The sequence below is a fragment of the Polistes dominula genome, unplaced genomic scaffold (assembly GCF_049000335.1).
Source record: "Polistes dominula isolate Pdom_NZ unplaced genomic scaffold, Pdom_raw_medaka contig_26, whole genome shotgun sequence".
NCBI classification, from domain to species: Eukaryota; Metazoa; Arthropoda; class Insecta; order Hymenoptera; family Vespidae; genus Polistes; species Polistes dominula.
In genome coordinates, this window is record NW_028300939.1 from 3,416,423 (window position 1) to 3,430,691 (window position 14,269).

General features: G+C 29.0%; 1 protein-coding gene across 1 annotated transcript; it reads left to right on the top strand.

Moving 5' to 3' along the window:
• Positions 1 to 8,645: 8,645 nt before the first annotated feature.
• Positions 8,646 to 13,456, top strand: LOC149032896 (fatty acyl-CoA reductase wat-like). Its single transcript, XM_089171452.1, has 9 exons — positions 8,646 to 8,817; positions 9,324 to 9,417; positions 9,501 to 9,746; positions 9,890 to 10,035; positions 10,105 to 10,407; positions 10,537 to 10,800; positions 10,888 to 11,145; positions 11,234 to 12,783; positions 13,156 to 13,456. Exons 1-8 carry the CDS (start codon positions 8,648 to 8,650, stop codon positions 11,337 to 11,339), a joined length of 1,587 nt encoding a protein of 528 aa, XP_089027578.1. The 5' UTR covers positions 8,646 to 8,647; the 3' UTR covers positions 11,340 to 12,783; positions 13,156 to 13,456.
• The last annotated feature ends 813 nt before the right edge of the window (positions 13,457 to 14,269 follow it).

Genomic DNA, 14,269 nt, shown 5'->3' on the forward strand with positions numbered 1-14,269 from the left:
GGAATAGGGTTGGACAATTCGTAACGAATTCTTGGAACCTATCACGACAATTTTAGCACCTGCTTCAGAAGAATTGCTCAACACAATATTTTGCAATTGCATGAGCGGTTGTGGTTCGCGATGTGGATGCGGGAAATCGGGGTTACAGTACTCTTTAGCTTGTGGCCAGTGTAATGGGCAAGCTTGTCTCAATGCTTTACCATATCAGAGCGATGTCAATGAAGACAGAACTTTTGACCCTGAAATCATGCAAGACCGGAAGACAAATGTCGTTGAAGAAGATAAAGAAGGGGACTTTGAAATACTACAGCGGTCGGAAGACGGCGATCAAGAACAAGAAGATAATCAAAATTATAAGTTGTAGTTCATGTAATTTTTATTCAATTTTTTTAATTATCACAATCATAAATGTATGGTATGATATTTTTTTATAAAAACATAAATTAAGGATTTCTTTCTTTCATTTTCTTTTATTTGTTAAGAAGTTATTAATATAAATTACATTAGAATTGAAATATAATTTAAGTATTTTCCTTAACAATTCTATAACTACACGGGTAGGTAAATGTTATTAAATAAATTGATACTTAATTAAAAATAGATACCTAAGTAAAATAATTATTAGGTATAATGTAATAGCCACTAAGAAATAAAAATTATTAATAATTATGTATTTGTAATAATTAATAAACTTTATATGGCGTGTTTTTGACCGGGAATACCGGTTAACCTTAAATGATGCTCTAACCGCGTGCTCTCCGCCCTATATCTCGAAAACGATTCAACGTATAAAAAAATCATGTGTGCAGATCACACGTGTTAGAAGTGAAACTTTCAAAAATCTAAGTTTCGAGAGAATGAGACGAATGGACAGTTTTAAGAGTAAGATAATTGTAGGATTTATTTATTATAATATTATAACTATATATAATAAAGGTCACCGGTATGGTCTCTGGGTGGAATAGCTGATAAAAAGTACACTTGTCCCTATTCAAGCAATAAAAATGGAATGCTGAATGCGATAGTTATGAATAAACACCAAAATGGGAAGATTTTTATCAAAATAAATATAATTCGTCAAAAATTTGGTAAATATAAATAATCCTTTTTTTGAAACTCAGGTATAAAATTTTTTTTGTTAGTATGCTTTTCAATTTCCCGTTTTCATCTACATGCTTGCGTTGCGAACAAACATTTTAGGATAGATGAAATAAAGACGTTAGGAAAACATATAAAAATACTGCTGGACTGAACGAAGGTTCTGGTAAAATGCAATGAAAGATCTAATAAAGATATTCTCTAGAAATGTTTTTTCAACTCTGTAGCCTACCACACTTCGAGACCCTTATTATTTATAACATATCTCGTCCTTATTCTTTGGACAACAAACTTGTCTTTCTAAATACTCTCGTCTAAATAAAGATCTGAACAACGAAAAATCTAAAAAATGCATTGAATCGTATCACTCTCTCAGCTTATCTAACTGTGTACACTACGAGTCTCAAATTTCGGCTCCGTGGTAAGCTCCACCGATTCACGCTGGGCGTTCAACATCTTAAAAATGTTTTTATTTTATTGAAAAATTCGTATAAATTTCTTAAATACGCAAATATCATAACTTATAATATAATTTTTATATATGCATGGGTCAGTACATCTCTTTGGATATTTTTCATAAAAACATATAAAAATCAAACTTAATATACATATTTTGTCTTTATGCATCAAATATATTTTATGAAGAAGTAAAATATAAAAATGTGACAGTAATTTACTTGCTTTTGAATGGAATTTGTTAGCTGCTCTTCATTTATTCCACAGTATACTCTAGTTCTTTTTCTCTGACGTATCTGGTAATCCTTTTTTTTTTTAAATACTTCAGACAATACAATTATTATATATTCCATGTACTTCATAATTATTTATTATAATATTTGCGAATTAAAGAATTTAATACTAATTTTTCAATAAAATAGAAACATTTTTAAATAGAAAAGATATGACAAGTTGTAAAAAAAAAAAAACTATAGGCATGAATATTATCGCATCGATAATAAAGATAATAAATGTAGATCGAATTTCAACAGACCTTCCTTGTTTTTTATAATTCTTTTCTCATGAAAAGGAACTGACCTTGGGGTCTAGGTAGCTGACAAAAACTAATATTTTCAAAATTCTGTCTATCAACATAGAATGCTAAATGCAATAGCCATAGATAGAGACGAAAATTGTAGAATATGTGTCGACAGAAAGATACGCCGTCCTCTAACCGAAGTAAATATAATATATATTTTTTTGAAACTCAGGTAGATGCATTTTTTTCTCTTACACTTTTCACACTTTCTGCGAATGTGAGATATCTTTATCATGGGTTAGCATACACAAGTATGCTCTTTGTGTTGCAACTAATAACTGTAGATGCTGTTAAAAAAGGGAACAATTGTGGTAGTATCTTTTTCGTTTCATCGGGTTTTTAATTACAACGATTTTAAAATCTATTTCTATTTTCGTTGTTTTATTTTATAATATTAAAAATTTGTTTTTAAATTTATTTTTTATATTTTTTTTTCTATATTTGTAAAATAAGTTATATTATTTTATTCTTATTGGAAATATAAAGTAAATAAGGTTTATTTGTTTTTGTAACGTGTCGAGTTTCTTCTATTTAAAAACTTTTCTATTTTATTGAAAAATTAGTATAATTTTCCTAAATACGCAAACATTATAATTAAAAAACATGTCTTTGGATATTTATAAGAAAAATATTCTACAATGTTGTTTAATTTTTTTTTCTCTGATGTATCTGATAATCATTTCATTTTTTTGTAAAATATTGTAGACAATATTAATTATTATATTCTATATGTTGAATTCTACACAGTATTCTTTATTCTGCGTTAATATTACCATATCTACAAAATGCAATCGATTTTTTTATGTATATAAATAATATCCGATATCTAGTGTGGGACACAGAGTGTTTTGTTCTATCCATGGGCGGTCCTTCTTAATTTTTGTTTTCTTTTTCTCTACCAAGAGGCAGCTGCATCTTAAGTGCTTGGCGACGAAATATTTTTCTTTTGGTTTATTCGTTATTCGTTTGGTCTTTTTCTATTCCTGATTAAGTAAAGACGTGTTTCCACCTTATCATATAAAATAAAGAGAAAATTTTGTTATAAGAAAGAGTAATTTTTTCATGTCCCCTATAACTCAACACTAGATATTTCGTAGTTGTTAATTACAATATTTGTGAAATAAATAATTTAATCTTAATTTTTCAATAAAATAGAAACATTTTTAAATAGAAAAGAAATACCACGTTTGGTAAAATAAAAACAGATTACGCACCTTCTTTCTTTATTTCGACCGTCGGTTGGTTTGGATCTTATACTTTTGTCGCATACCTACGTGTTATCTCTGTTTATTCCTTCTACCCTTCTATCGCTCCTACCTACAAACATTTCGAGTATCGAAAGAATACGTGTCCACGCTTTGTAGTATGCAGCTGCACACAAACGCACACATATACAACCAGGAGCGATAACTACGAAGCATAGCATAAAGAGGAGACCGAGAATAGGAAAAACTGTATAGCTATATTTCGTCTCATTCTCTCACAGGCTCAATCCTATATGTTTGTCTCTTTTTCTCTCGTTATTTAATATAGTAGCCGTTTCATAGCTCCGTTTCTGTTGATTTACTTTTTAGATCATTCCTATTCTAAAGAAGTTTTACTTCAAAAATTTTTTGAAACAAAAGTTATAGGGAATTTAATCCTCTACAATATTGATAAGTAATACAGATAGCGAAAAACCCATAGGAAACGAGATATTTGCAAAAAATGTGCAAAAAATCGATTTTTGTGACCTCTGACCTTAAATTTTAATAGTCGCGTACACTCTACCATATGTAGGTTTGGAGACAACTTTTAGAATGTCAAAATACAAGTTTATACGAGTTTATAGCTCAGTATCTCAAAATCCGAGATTCTTACCTAATTTTGACTAAGATGACTGGACTAATTAAAGAGAGGGTTGCACAGACGCATAATGACGCTCCTGCGTTTCACCTCTGTGCTCGCTCACCTCTTCATCATCTCTTCATAAAAGAGAACATACGTAACTTTGACTTCGTAATTTGGTATAGAATTTTATTAAATAAGTAAAAAAAACTATAAGTAGCTGGAAATATATTCTTAAACAACCATTCATATCTTGTTAATCATCTATGATGAAAAAGTCATTCCTATTCCTAGTCAAAACTCGTATTTCAAATAAGAAAATTTATTTTCTTTCTGAACGTCAAAGCTATTTTTTTCTAATTATTAAAAGGTTTAATACCATCAATTATTAGAAAAGCTCCTAAAATGGTAAACAAAAAATAATTTAATGAAATATAATTTATCGCGGATGATAACGTCCGTATCTTGTTTCGAAAATTATCGATGTTTCGGTTGGTAAATGAAAATAGCATTAATCGATAACGAAGAAAAACAAACGAAATGGCATTTTTTTTATATTAGTAATTAATAACTATCAATTAAAGTTATATTACCTGTAGTACAGTAAGTACAGACGTATTTCTCCGATTTAATTAAGCATTCTTATTACGATCCTTGACTTGTCCACTTATACACCTATGAATTTATTTACCATTTTGAAATAAATATTACTTTTTATAGATTAAAAAAACATTAATACAATTGCTAATGATGCAGTATTGTTAGCAATTGTCATTGGAAAATATGACGTTATAAACCTGACATCAGTAGAAACCCTATAGGAGGGACGCACCATGTAGATTGCTGGGGGACAGGAACTAGTGTAGTCACGAGATTGCGCGCGAAATATTCAAACATTGAAATAATTATGAAATAATGAATTGCATCAAATACAGAAAAAAAATGAATTATATTTAATGATAATTATAAATTTATATTAAAATAGAATAGGTTACACAAAAAAATTATTATAAATTTAATAAGAAAGATTCAATTAAGTTCGATTTGATAAAAGGCAATAAGTCTGTAAAAAAACGATAAGTTATAGGTTAGGTTTGTACATTTATATTTGTAATTATTAAATGAGTTAATTAAACTTATACTTATTGAAAACTACAAAAAAAAACAATTAAACATAAATATCACAATAAAAACTATAAGTATTCCAAACTTAAACTAACCACAGCCGTTAATACATACTAAAGATAAACACGGCTAGGCGATGCAACGGAAGCTGTCCCCCCACATTTTTAGCCTTGCAATATACATCGCGCGTCCCTCCTACAGGGTCTCTAGATATCAGCGAACATAACGACACTTAGCAGCGTATTTCCGAAAATAATCTTTCCTTTTATTTCCATTCGTATTTGCTAGTTATTTTCCTTTGTCGATCGCCCTCCTGGTATCTGGTTCCGTGCTTTCAATATTAGTAACACATGTTGTAATAGATTGTCCAAACTAGTTATTTAGATTAAAAAATATCGTTAGAAAGAAAAACGCTTAGAATTTTAAGGCGATTAAAGTGAAACTTCTTAAGATTTGTATGTGTTACGAATTTTCATATTGAATAATTAAATAATAGATTATTTTTTTATTTTTTTACAGATCAGTACAGTACTTGAAAACTAAAATTATAAAAACTATCTATTGTGTGGTTCATTGAGAGAGAAATATATAACTGATGATGATAATAATATAGTTTATTTTTTCGCAAATTATAATGATGCGATGTTCAGCAGTATTAACAAGAGGTTTACAAAAAAGTGGCATGATTACAAAAATACAGAATACAAAAGAGTTATGAATATAAGACGGACTGACTGACAAATAAACTGATAAACTAACTGATAAAATTCGCAAACGAATATAACAGACTGAAAGTATAATTATTAAGCTAAGAACTAAGGACTAATACTGACAGATATGCAGACTGATACAGATTAAGAACTGATAGACTAAGGAACTGCTTTCTTACTTTCTTTCACATATTTATATCATAAATGAGTAACACCCCTTTGGAAAGGGGAGGAGATTTTGAATACTATCGATCAATAACAGAAGGATCCTCCCTCCCATAGTGAACCAATGGGTACAGCTTTTGTTTTTAATAAAGATCGTAGTGAAATCATGCATAACGGAACTTCGTTTTTTTTAAAAAACGGAATATCGTTTCCCCCCATTGTCCGAGTGGAGTAAACCTTTCACAAAGGTCGATAGCGTATTCAAACAGGAAATAAAATGAAGAAGAAACTACATATTAATTTTATCGCCTAAAATATGTAAATACACTTTAAATGTTTATTCCATATATACATACATTTACGTATTTTTACAAGTAATTTGAATAAAAGAACGAAGTTTCTTTTATTTATTTCGAAAAAAACGAATCGTCAGAAGAAAAAAAGAGAATATTAATTAAACATGTAAACTATTATAATTTTGTACAGTCACATTGGCTAAGCATTATTTTTGTTACAAAGGTTACATTTAAATTTAGGAAGATCGCGCTAGAGTTATGTTATGCGTCCGGTGGATGATCAACTGGTACAAAAGTACGTTTATTAAAAATGGTAGTTGTTTACAAGTCAAGATCACGACAGTAATTAATATTTCAATGATTTGTTTAATTCAGATTCTTATATCGATTTCCAATAAAAAGTCGATGGTCGTTGAATGTTGAGATAAGCGATGTCGTATACCACGATCAATACCGATTAAAGTCTCACCACGAGGTGGTTTCTGTAATTCCTGATCCACAGTCAAAGATTCTACATTCACATTTAATTTTCGCAAAAATCCATTTTATTATTTATATTTAAAAAAAGAATATTGTACGCAGATCATATGTGTTCGAAGTGTTACCTTAAAAAAAATAAGTTTCGAGAGATTCAGCCGAATGCACAGTATCAAGAATAAGATAATTGTAGGATTTATTTATTATAATATTGTTACCATATATATCAAAGGGCACCGGTACTATCTTGTTATGGGGGTAGCTAATAGAAACGATCAATATTCAAATTGTATCAATTAAGATAGAATGCTGAATGCGATGTCAATTGATAGAAATACATCTACATAAATAGTTCTCGACACTTATAATAATCACCCAGTTTTTCTTATCTATGGATAACATATTAGACCCTATGGAAAAATTTTTTATAAAAATCTTCAATTAAAATAAGAGATTAATACCATCTCCAAGTGACAATCCAACGTCAAAGACTGCAAATGGAAAAAGAAAGAAGCCAAGTAATTTTGTTGTAACTTACCTAAATAATAGTCTTTAGTAGCAAAGAAATTATCTCGTTAATAGTGGGTAATGTTTACAAATCTAGCACAGGTCTAACAATCCTATCGATAATTACAATAAAAAAGGACTCGTTTAAAATAACGATCTTGCCACAAATAACATCAGTTTCATTTAAATTGACATAAGTATTATCTTTAGTTGTGTGTTTTCCATTCTTTTTGTTAAAAAGCTAATATTAGATTTGTAGTCAACTATTTCAAAAAAATTAATAAACTAATTTTACAAAATATTAAATTATATTTTCATTTTTTGGAAACATATTATAAATTTGGGACTACTGTACGCTTTCTAAATTGCTAGTTTTCTTCGAGAGTGTACCGTAGTCAAAAAAGTAATGGTATACGATAAAGCATTGCTATTAGACGGTGTAAAATTTAGAATAATTCAATTAGCATGTACTTATAAAACGAACATTCTTACGATGACTATGTTGATTTCTGTTGTATTGTATGCAAATTGATAATATTAGGCGTGTACATTGTACAATAGTGTGGTTATCTCTATATAAATGCAAAGACCGACTAGCTAATATTACTCAATCATTAATTGGAGTTGAACTAGGTTACTTGGAAAAAGTTCAATAGTCATTTCTATCAAGAGGTCATTTTTAATACTTAGTTTATTATAATCTTTTTTATTATCTAACAAACATATTTGGTTCTTCATAAGATAAAAAGTTATTAATAGTTTTTGTTTAATAGTTTAAAATCGGAAAACTTGTCGTCATATTTTATTATATTTATTGTGATAAAAGTTGTTGAGATAAATAGGTAAGTTTTTTATTTTTTACAATTCTATACTATTCCCAACTGTAAAATTCACAAAAGATCAAATTTTCTAAATAAGTGTAATACCTATAAATAAGGTAAAAAGACAAACGAACTAAATTTTCAATTTTTTTTATGTTTCGAATAAAACTAAAAGTTGGATCAGAAATTATTGTGATGTTATATTGAATAAAACACTAAATAGGCCATAGAATATGAGAATAGCTTCAGTCATTAGAAATGTTCATTGACATGTTTATTTTGAAACGTTATTTAAAAAAACTATTAATTCTATAGAGTAATTATTTTGTTAGAATAAATATACTTATTTTATTTATGTTTTTTACTATAGGAATATTATTTAAAAAGAAAAAAAGCTGAATTTTTCATTTATTTAAAAACGAACTACTTAGAACAATAATTAGAATTAAAAGCATCTATTTCAATCACTTATAAATAATTACTTATCTTCAAGATTTGTCTGTCATCGATAATTACTATAAAGTGAAATATTTCTTACTTTATTTGTATGTAATATTTTGTTTTTATTATAAAAGAATTCAAAAAATGGCATCATTAAGCGGACAAACGTATCAAGAAGAAATATTATCAATGGTAGAGGAGCCAAATTATTATAATCAAAGAGGTGAAGTTGCTACATTTTTTTCTGGAAAGAAAATTTTTATAACAGGAGGCTTAGGATTTATAGGACGGCTTATAATGGAAAAACTTTTAAGGTAAATATTTTCCTCCTATATTTTTGTTCTCGATTCAATTAGTACATTCGTTATAAACTGCTGATCATAAATTTTAAATAAATTAGGATAGTATGTACAATCGGATAGTTTTTTTTAGTAGTTTTTTTCTCCTTGAGATTTATATGGTTTGAAACAAATAAGAAAAAATATTTCTTGAATTTAAAGTCTATAAATAATTGTGACTTTTGTACCTAAGGATTGTTAGATTACTTGATAGGAAAATAAGCCTGGAGCTTTTGTCATAAAAAAAAATAAATTATTTTCTTAGCAATAAAAAAATGTTAGAAAAAATATTAAATTCAGCAGACAGTATCTATCAAATAGTATCTGTTTTAAAAGATAACGATGATTATTCTTTATATTTCTCTTCTTCTACTTCTCTTTTTACTTCTATATTTGAACATTGACACAACAATGATTTGTTTTATAAGAAATAATTTTCCGCTAAAAACTTGTACTATAAATGCAGTTGCTGCGGTTTGCAGATGTTGTCCAGAAATAACAACGATTTATTTGCTGGTAAGAGCAAAGAAACAGAAGGATCCGCAGACTCGATTTAAAGAATATTTCAATGATTTTGTGAGTAAAGCTTCATATTTTGTATTTATTATAATTGGAATAAACGATGTCACCAGTATTACAGTTTATATTTAAATCATTAGATTTTTGATAGATTGAAGAGAGAGCAAAAAGATGTTGAAAAGAAGATTATTGTGATTGAAGGAGACACGAGTCTATTAAATTTAGGATTGTCAGAGAAGGACCGCGATCGCATTAAAGATACCGATGTAATTTTTCACAGTGCAGCATCAGTACGGTTTCTGGACAATATTCGTATTATAGTTAATACCAATATTAGAGGAACAAGGGATCTTCTTTTGCTTGCACAAGAGATGACAAGCTTAAAGGTATTTTTTTCCTAGTTAAATCATCCGTATAAAAATGCGTATGTTTAAGCACAATTCCCGACTAGATCAATTTATTTATATATAAAATTTAGTTTAATTTTCAAAATAGATTGTTCTAATTTTATAATAATTTTGTTCTTTAGGCCTTTGTTTATGTTTCAACGGCTTACTCGCACTGTGTTTACAATAAAATCGAAGAAAAATTGTATAAGCCACCTATGAAGACAGAAGACATAATTAGATTGACAGAGATTTTGACCGAAGACCAATTAGATTTAATTACCCCAAAGTAATAAAACATGAAACCTATTGCATTCTTTTAAAGATAAGTCGATAAGCATATTCGTTTGTTTTACAGGCTACTAGGTAAGTGGCCTAACACTTACGCATTTTCAAAGGCAATCTGTGAAGATACAGTACGGCAATATTCTAATGGAATTCCATCTTGCATTGTTCGGCCATCTGTTGTTGTCGCAACAGAAAAGGAACCAATAGCTGGCTGGATAAACAATTTGTATGGAATTACAGGTGGTGTTGTTGGTAGCGCGACTGGTGTTTTACGAACAATGTATTGTGATAAAGACTTAATTGTCGATATAATTCCTGCTGATTACGTTGTCAACAACATTATTGCTGCAGCATGGGATGTTGCACAAAAACGGTAATTTGTATCTCCTTTTTTAGTTTACTACTAAAATAAACTTTTAGTAAATCTCTTAAAATATCATTTACATTAAATAGGTTAGAACTTTTTTTGTATGTCCATATCATAGAGTGTTAATTTTTCCAGCAGAGATAACAAATACTTACCTGTTGACGATGAGATTTTAGTTTATAATTCTGTTTCCTCCGTTCAAAGACCAATTACTTATAACACTATATCGTATAATTTAAAGTTTGAGGGATTAGAAATCCCGTCGAAAAAAGTGCTTTGGTACGCCTCACTATGGTATATCAAGAACTATTATTTCTATATCTTTATGACAATCTTTTTGCCCTGGATACCAGCAATAATAGTGGACTCTTTTTTATATCTAAGAGGAAAAAAGCCAATGTAATTTATTATGATTTTTAGGTTAACAAGCTATTTATTATCCGTCGATAAAATAGAGCATAAATAAATAATTGGCATTTTTTTCAGACTGCTTTATATCTACAGAAAAATAGAAAAGTTTAAACATGTAATAAGTTTCTTTTCCATGAATGAATGGGAATTTACAAACGATAATGTCTTAAAGTTATGGGACAAATTATCTATTGTAGATAAAAGTAATTTCTTCTTTAATGTTGCTGATATTGATTGGAAGTGTTTTTCTACTACTTACATCAGGGGATTGCGAGTATTTTTAATTAAAGACCCAATGGATACGGTTGAAGAATCGAGACCTTTTTATAGAAGGTAAATGTTTAATTATCTTTTTTTTATAACAAATATTATCTTTATCCTATGTATAATTAATTATCCTTTTATTGTTTATCGTTTCCAGGTTGACAATAGCTCATTATACGTTGAAGTGGTTTAGTTATTTCTTGATTCTTTGGATTTTGTATTCTTTATTATATTTTATTTTTACTTACATGTTTTATTTTTGACAATCTGTGAAAAACGACAACAAAATACTCTGTTCATAATTATTAGCAGATATAATAGGATAATTGTTTTTTTAGAATATAAGTAATTTTCAATATAGGTTTGAAATATTTTTTTCTTTAGATTCATTGACTTCATTATTCAATGAGAAGTTACAGAGGTAAGCGCCATTACCCAGTGAGCGCTATTACCCCTGCTTCTCCTACTCTACTGGGTGGTAAAAAATCTTGTTATATTTTAATAATATATACTACTGTCCCCCCCTCCTTCTCAACAAGAAGACAAATTGTTTAACTAGCACAGTTCTGAAAATTAATTATTTCAATGAAAATAAATTTTAATTATTTATAGATGATATGTGCCCACAATTAAGAAAGTGGTCTAAGTCAGAATTAATAAAAAATGAGTTTATCAGTTATTACGCACTACATTATTATAAACTAAATAAATTCAATGTTATTTCATGATATTATCAAAAATGAATCGTTAGATAATGTTTTTTATTTCCATATTGTATAGAATTTATATAGTGTTCAAGTATAAAATTTTAAATATCTCGAAACAAGAGATATATGACTTAGACCACTTTTATAATTATGGGCACGTATCTCGTAAACAAGACCCTTCAAAACATAGTCAAATTTTATATTAAGGAAAATGTGTTTGGAAACACAGACATTCAAGGTTATCGTGTTGTTGTATATTTCGTTAATTTATAATACTTTCTATCAATTGGCATGAATTATCTTTATGTGAGTTATGGACCTAAACTGCCCATCGACTTAAGAAGACAAAAATACAGTTTATATAAAGTAGGGCTTAAATACTGTTAACTGTCAAGTGATAATATAGTAAGTAAAAAAAAAATTTAATTTAAGGCAGGATTCTACTTTGTAATTTTTTTTTTCAAATTTTTTTTTTCGATTATTCGTAAGTAGATATATTCAAGAATACTCTCTGAAAATTTCAAAAAGATCAAAGCATCCTAACTGTACTTGTCGCGCGCGGTAAGCCTACTCATACCACTTTACTTTATTTGTTCGATCAACTGCGTACTATTATAAATCTCTTATTTTTGCTTATCTCTTTATTATTTTCGGTAAATAAATGATATTTTGTAGACGTAAAAACTAGTATTCACTCCATGGTATGGGCCATGGCACCTAAACACATTTTCATTGGAAAAAAAATTGTCAAAATTGCATGCCTTACTGCGGCATGCATATTTAATGAAGGTTTTACAATTTTAAAAATTATGGAGGTAATGGGAATTACAATCGGCGAAACCGCTGCTCAGTATGCCAGCAAACGAGACAACGAGCGCGTTGTCAAAGAAAATCGCTGCTCCTCTAAAGCTTCTAAAAAGAGCAGAACAAAAAAAAAGACAAGCTAGACTTGAAGAACATTATCTTCTAGAGCAGTCAGAAGGCATACTGTATGGTGCAGGTATCGCTGATTAAGCGGAAGTTAACGTTTTTCGTGATTTTTCACTTAAAAAAACTTTAAATGCGTTTTTCTCGGAATCACGTTTTTATACCGCGTGTTGTAAAAATCTCCAAAAGTAGCTATTCGATTCGTCTGAAATTTTTACCACATAATCTATACATATATATCAACCGCTGGTAGCAGATTTATAAAAAAATTTTCATTTTTACTATTTTTTTTAGGGCAAAAAATAAGAAAAAAAAAAGAGATTTTTTGATAATTTTTTTTTCAACTGACGCCATTTTGTTATTTTTGTTTGTAAATGAAAAAATCTGCTAACAGCGGTTGCTGTAGTCTTTGTGAACATAAAACTATTCAAGTTTTTCATTTCAGATAATCCGATGTCAAGATTTTTACAACACCGCAAAGGCTAGACTATTTTTAGGCGTTCAGTTCAAGGGCCTCTCCAATGTATATAAAGCGTATAAAATAAATTAAAAAAGTTTTTTAATGTACTTTAAGAGTATATTTGCTAAGTAAAACAAACTCTCCATCAATATCTTTCTTAGTTTTCTAATTAAAGGTTAACAAAACTACCTTTTTTTTCGAGCGACTAAAGTAGAATCCTGCCTTAAGGGGACACGTCACCTTAGAGGGTAAAAAAAGAAGGATCTTTTTTTGTGAATTTTTTATGCAGCCGGTTTAATTAATATCAACACAAAGTTTTTGTATATGAAAGTTATATATCTGAATTATATTTATAAATTTTTGTGTGTAAAAATATGGTAAATTGTGTTGTCTGTGGTCACTCTTCCAAGAGTCCAAAAAAAAAGGTGATTTGCGGTGGCCCTCACTGGCAAAAATTGGTTTATTTAAAAAAAAAAAAAAAATACCGAGCGTTTACTTTTAATTGAGATGTTTGCTCAGGGAATGAGCAGAAGGAAATTTTTATTTTTTTATTTTTTTTTAAATAATAGACTTTTTACGAAAAAAATTGACTTTTTCTGCAAACAAAATCGTCGATTTAAAAAAAAAAAATATTTGCAATTTTTCAAAAAAACCTTTCGTTCATTCCCTAAATACGTGTATCTAGTATTACTGTACAAATTTTGATAAAGATCGGCCGAATATTCTGGACATAGCGAGGGCAACCGATTTAAAAACGCGAATAGGAGAAATAAACGGACAAAGTTAAGATAACTTTTGCATTCATATTTACATTGATTCATCGATTCCAGGGCCATAAGAGGTACCCTCACTGCATCAGCAACCTCTGCAGAAGTGACTTTCGATTGCCGTCGAGATTTTCTCGCCTCCTTCGTACTTTCTTGAGTGGGCTTGTATACCTGTATAGACAGCTGCTCGTATACCCATCCTGACCGCGCTACAACGCGCTTCGCTTAAACTAGTACAGTTTCGTAAATAATGCACGGATATTTACGAAAATTTGAGAGATTATTTTTGAAATAATATTCTTTCAGAAAATCGAAAACAAAATTTGATTTTA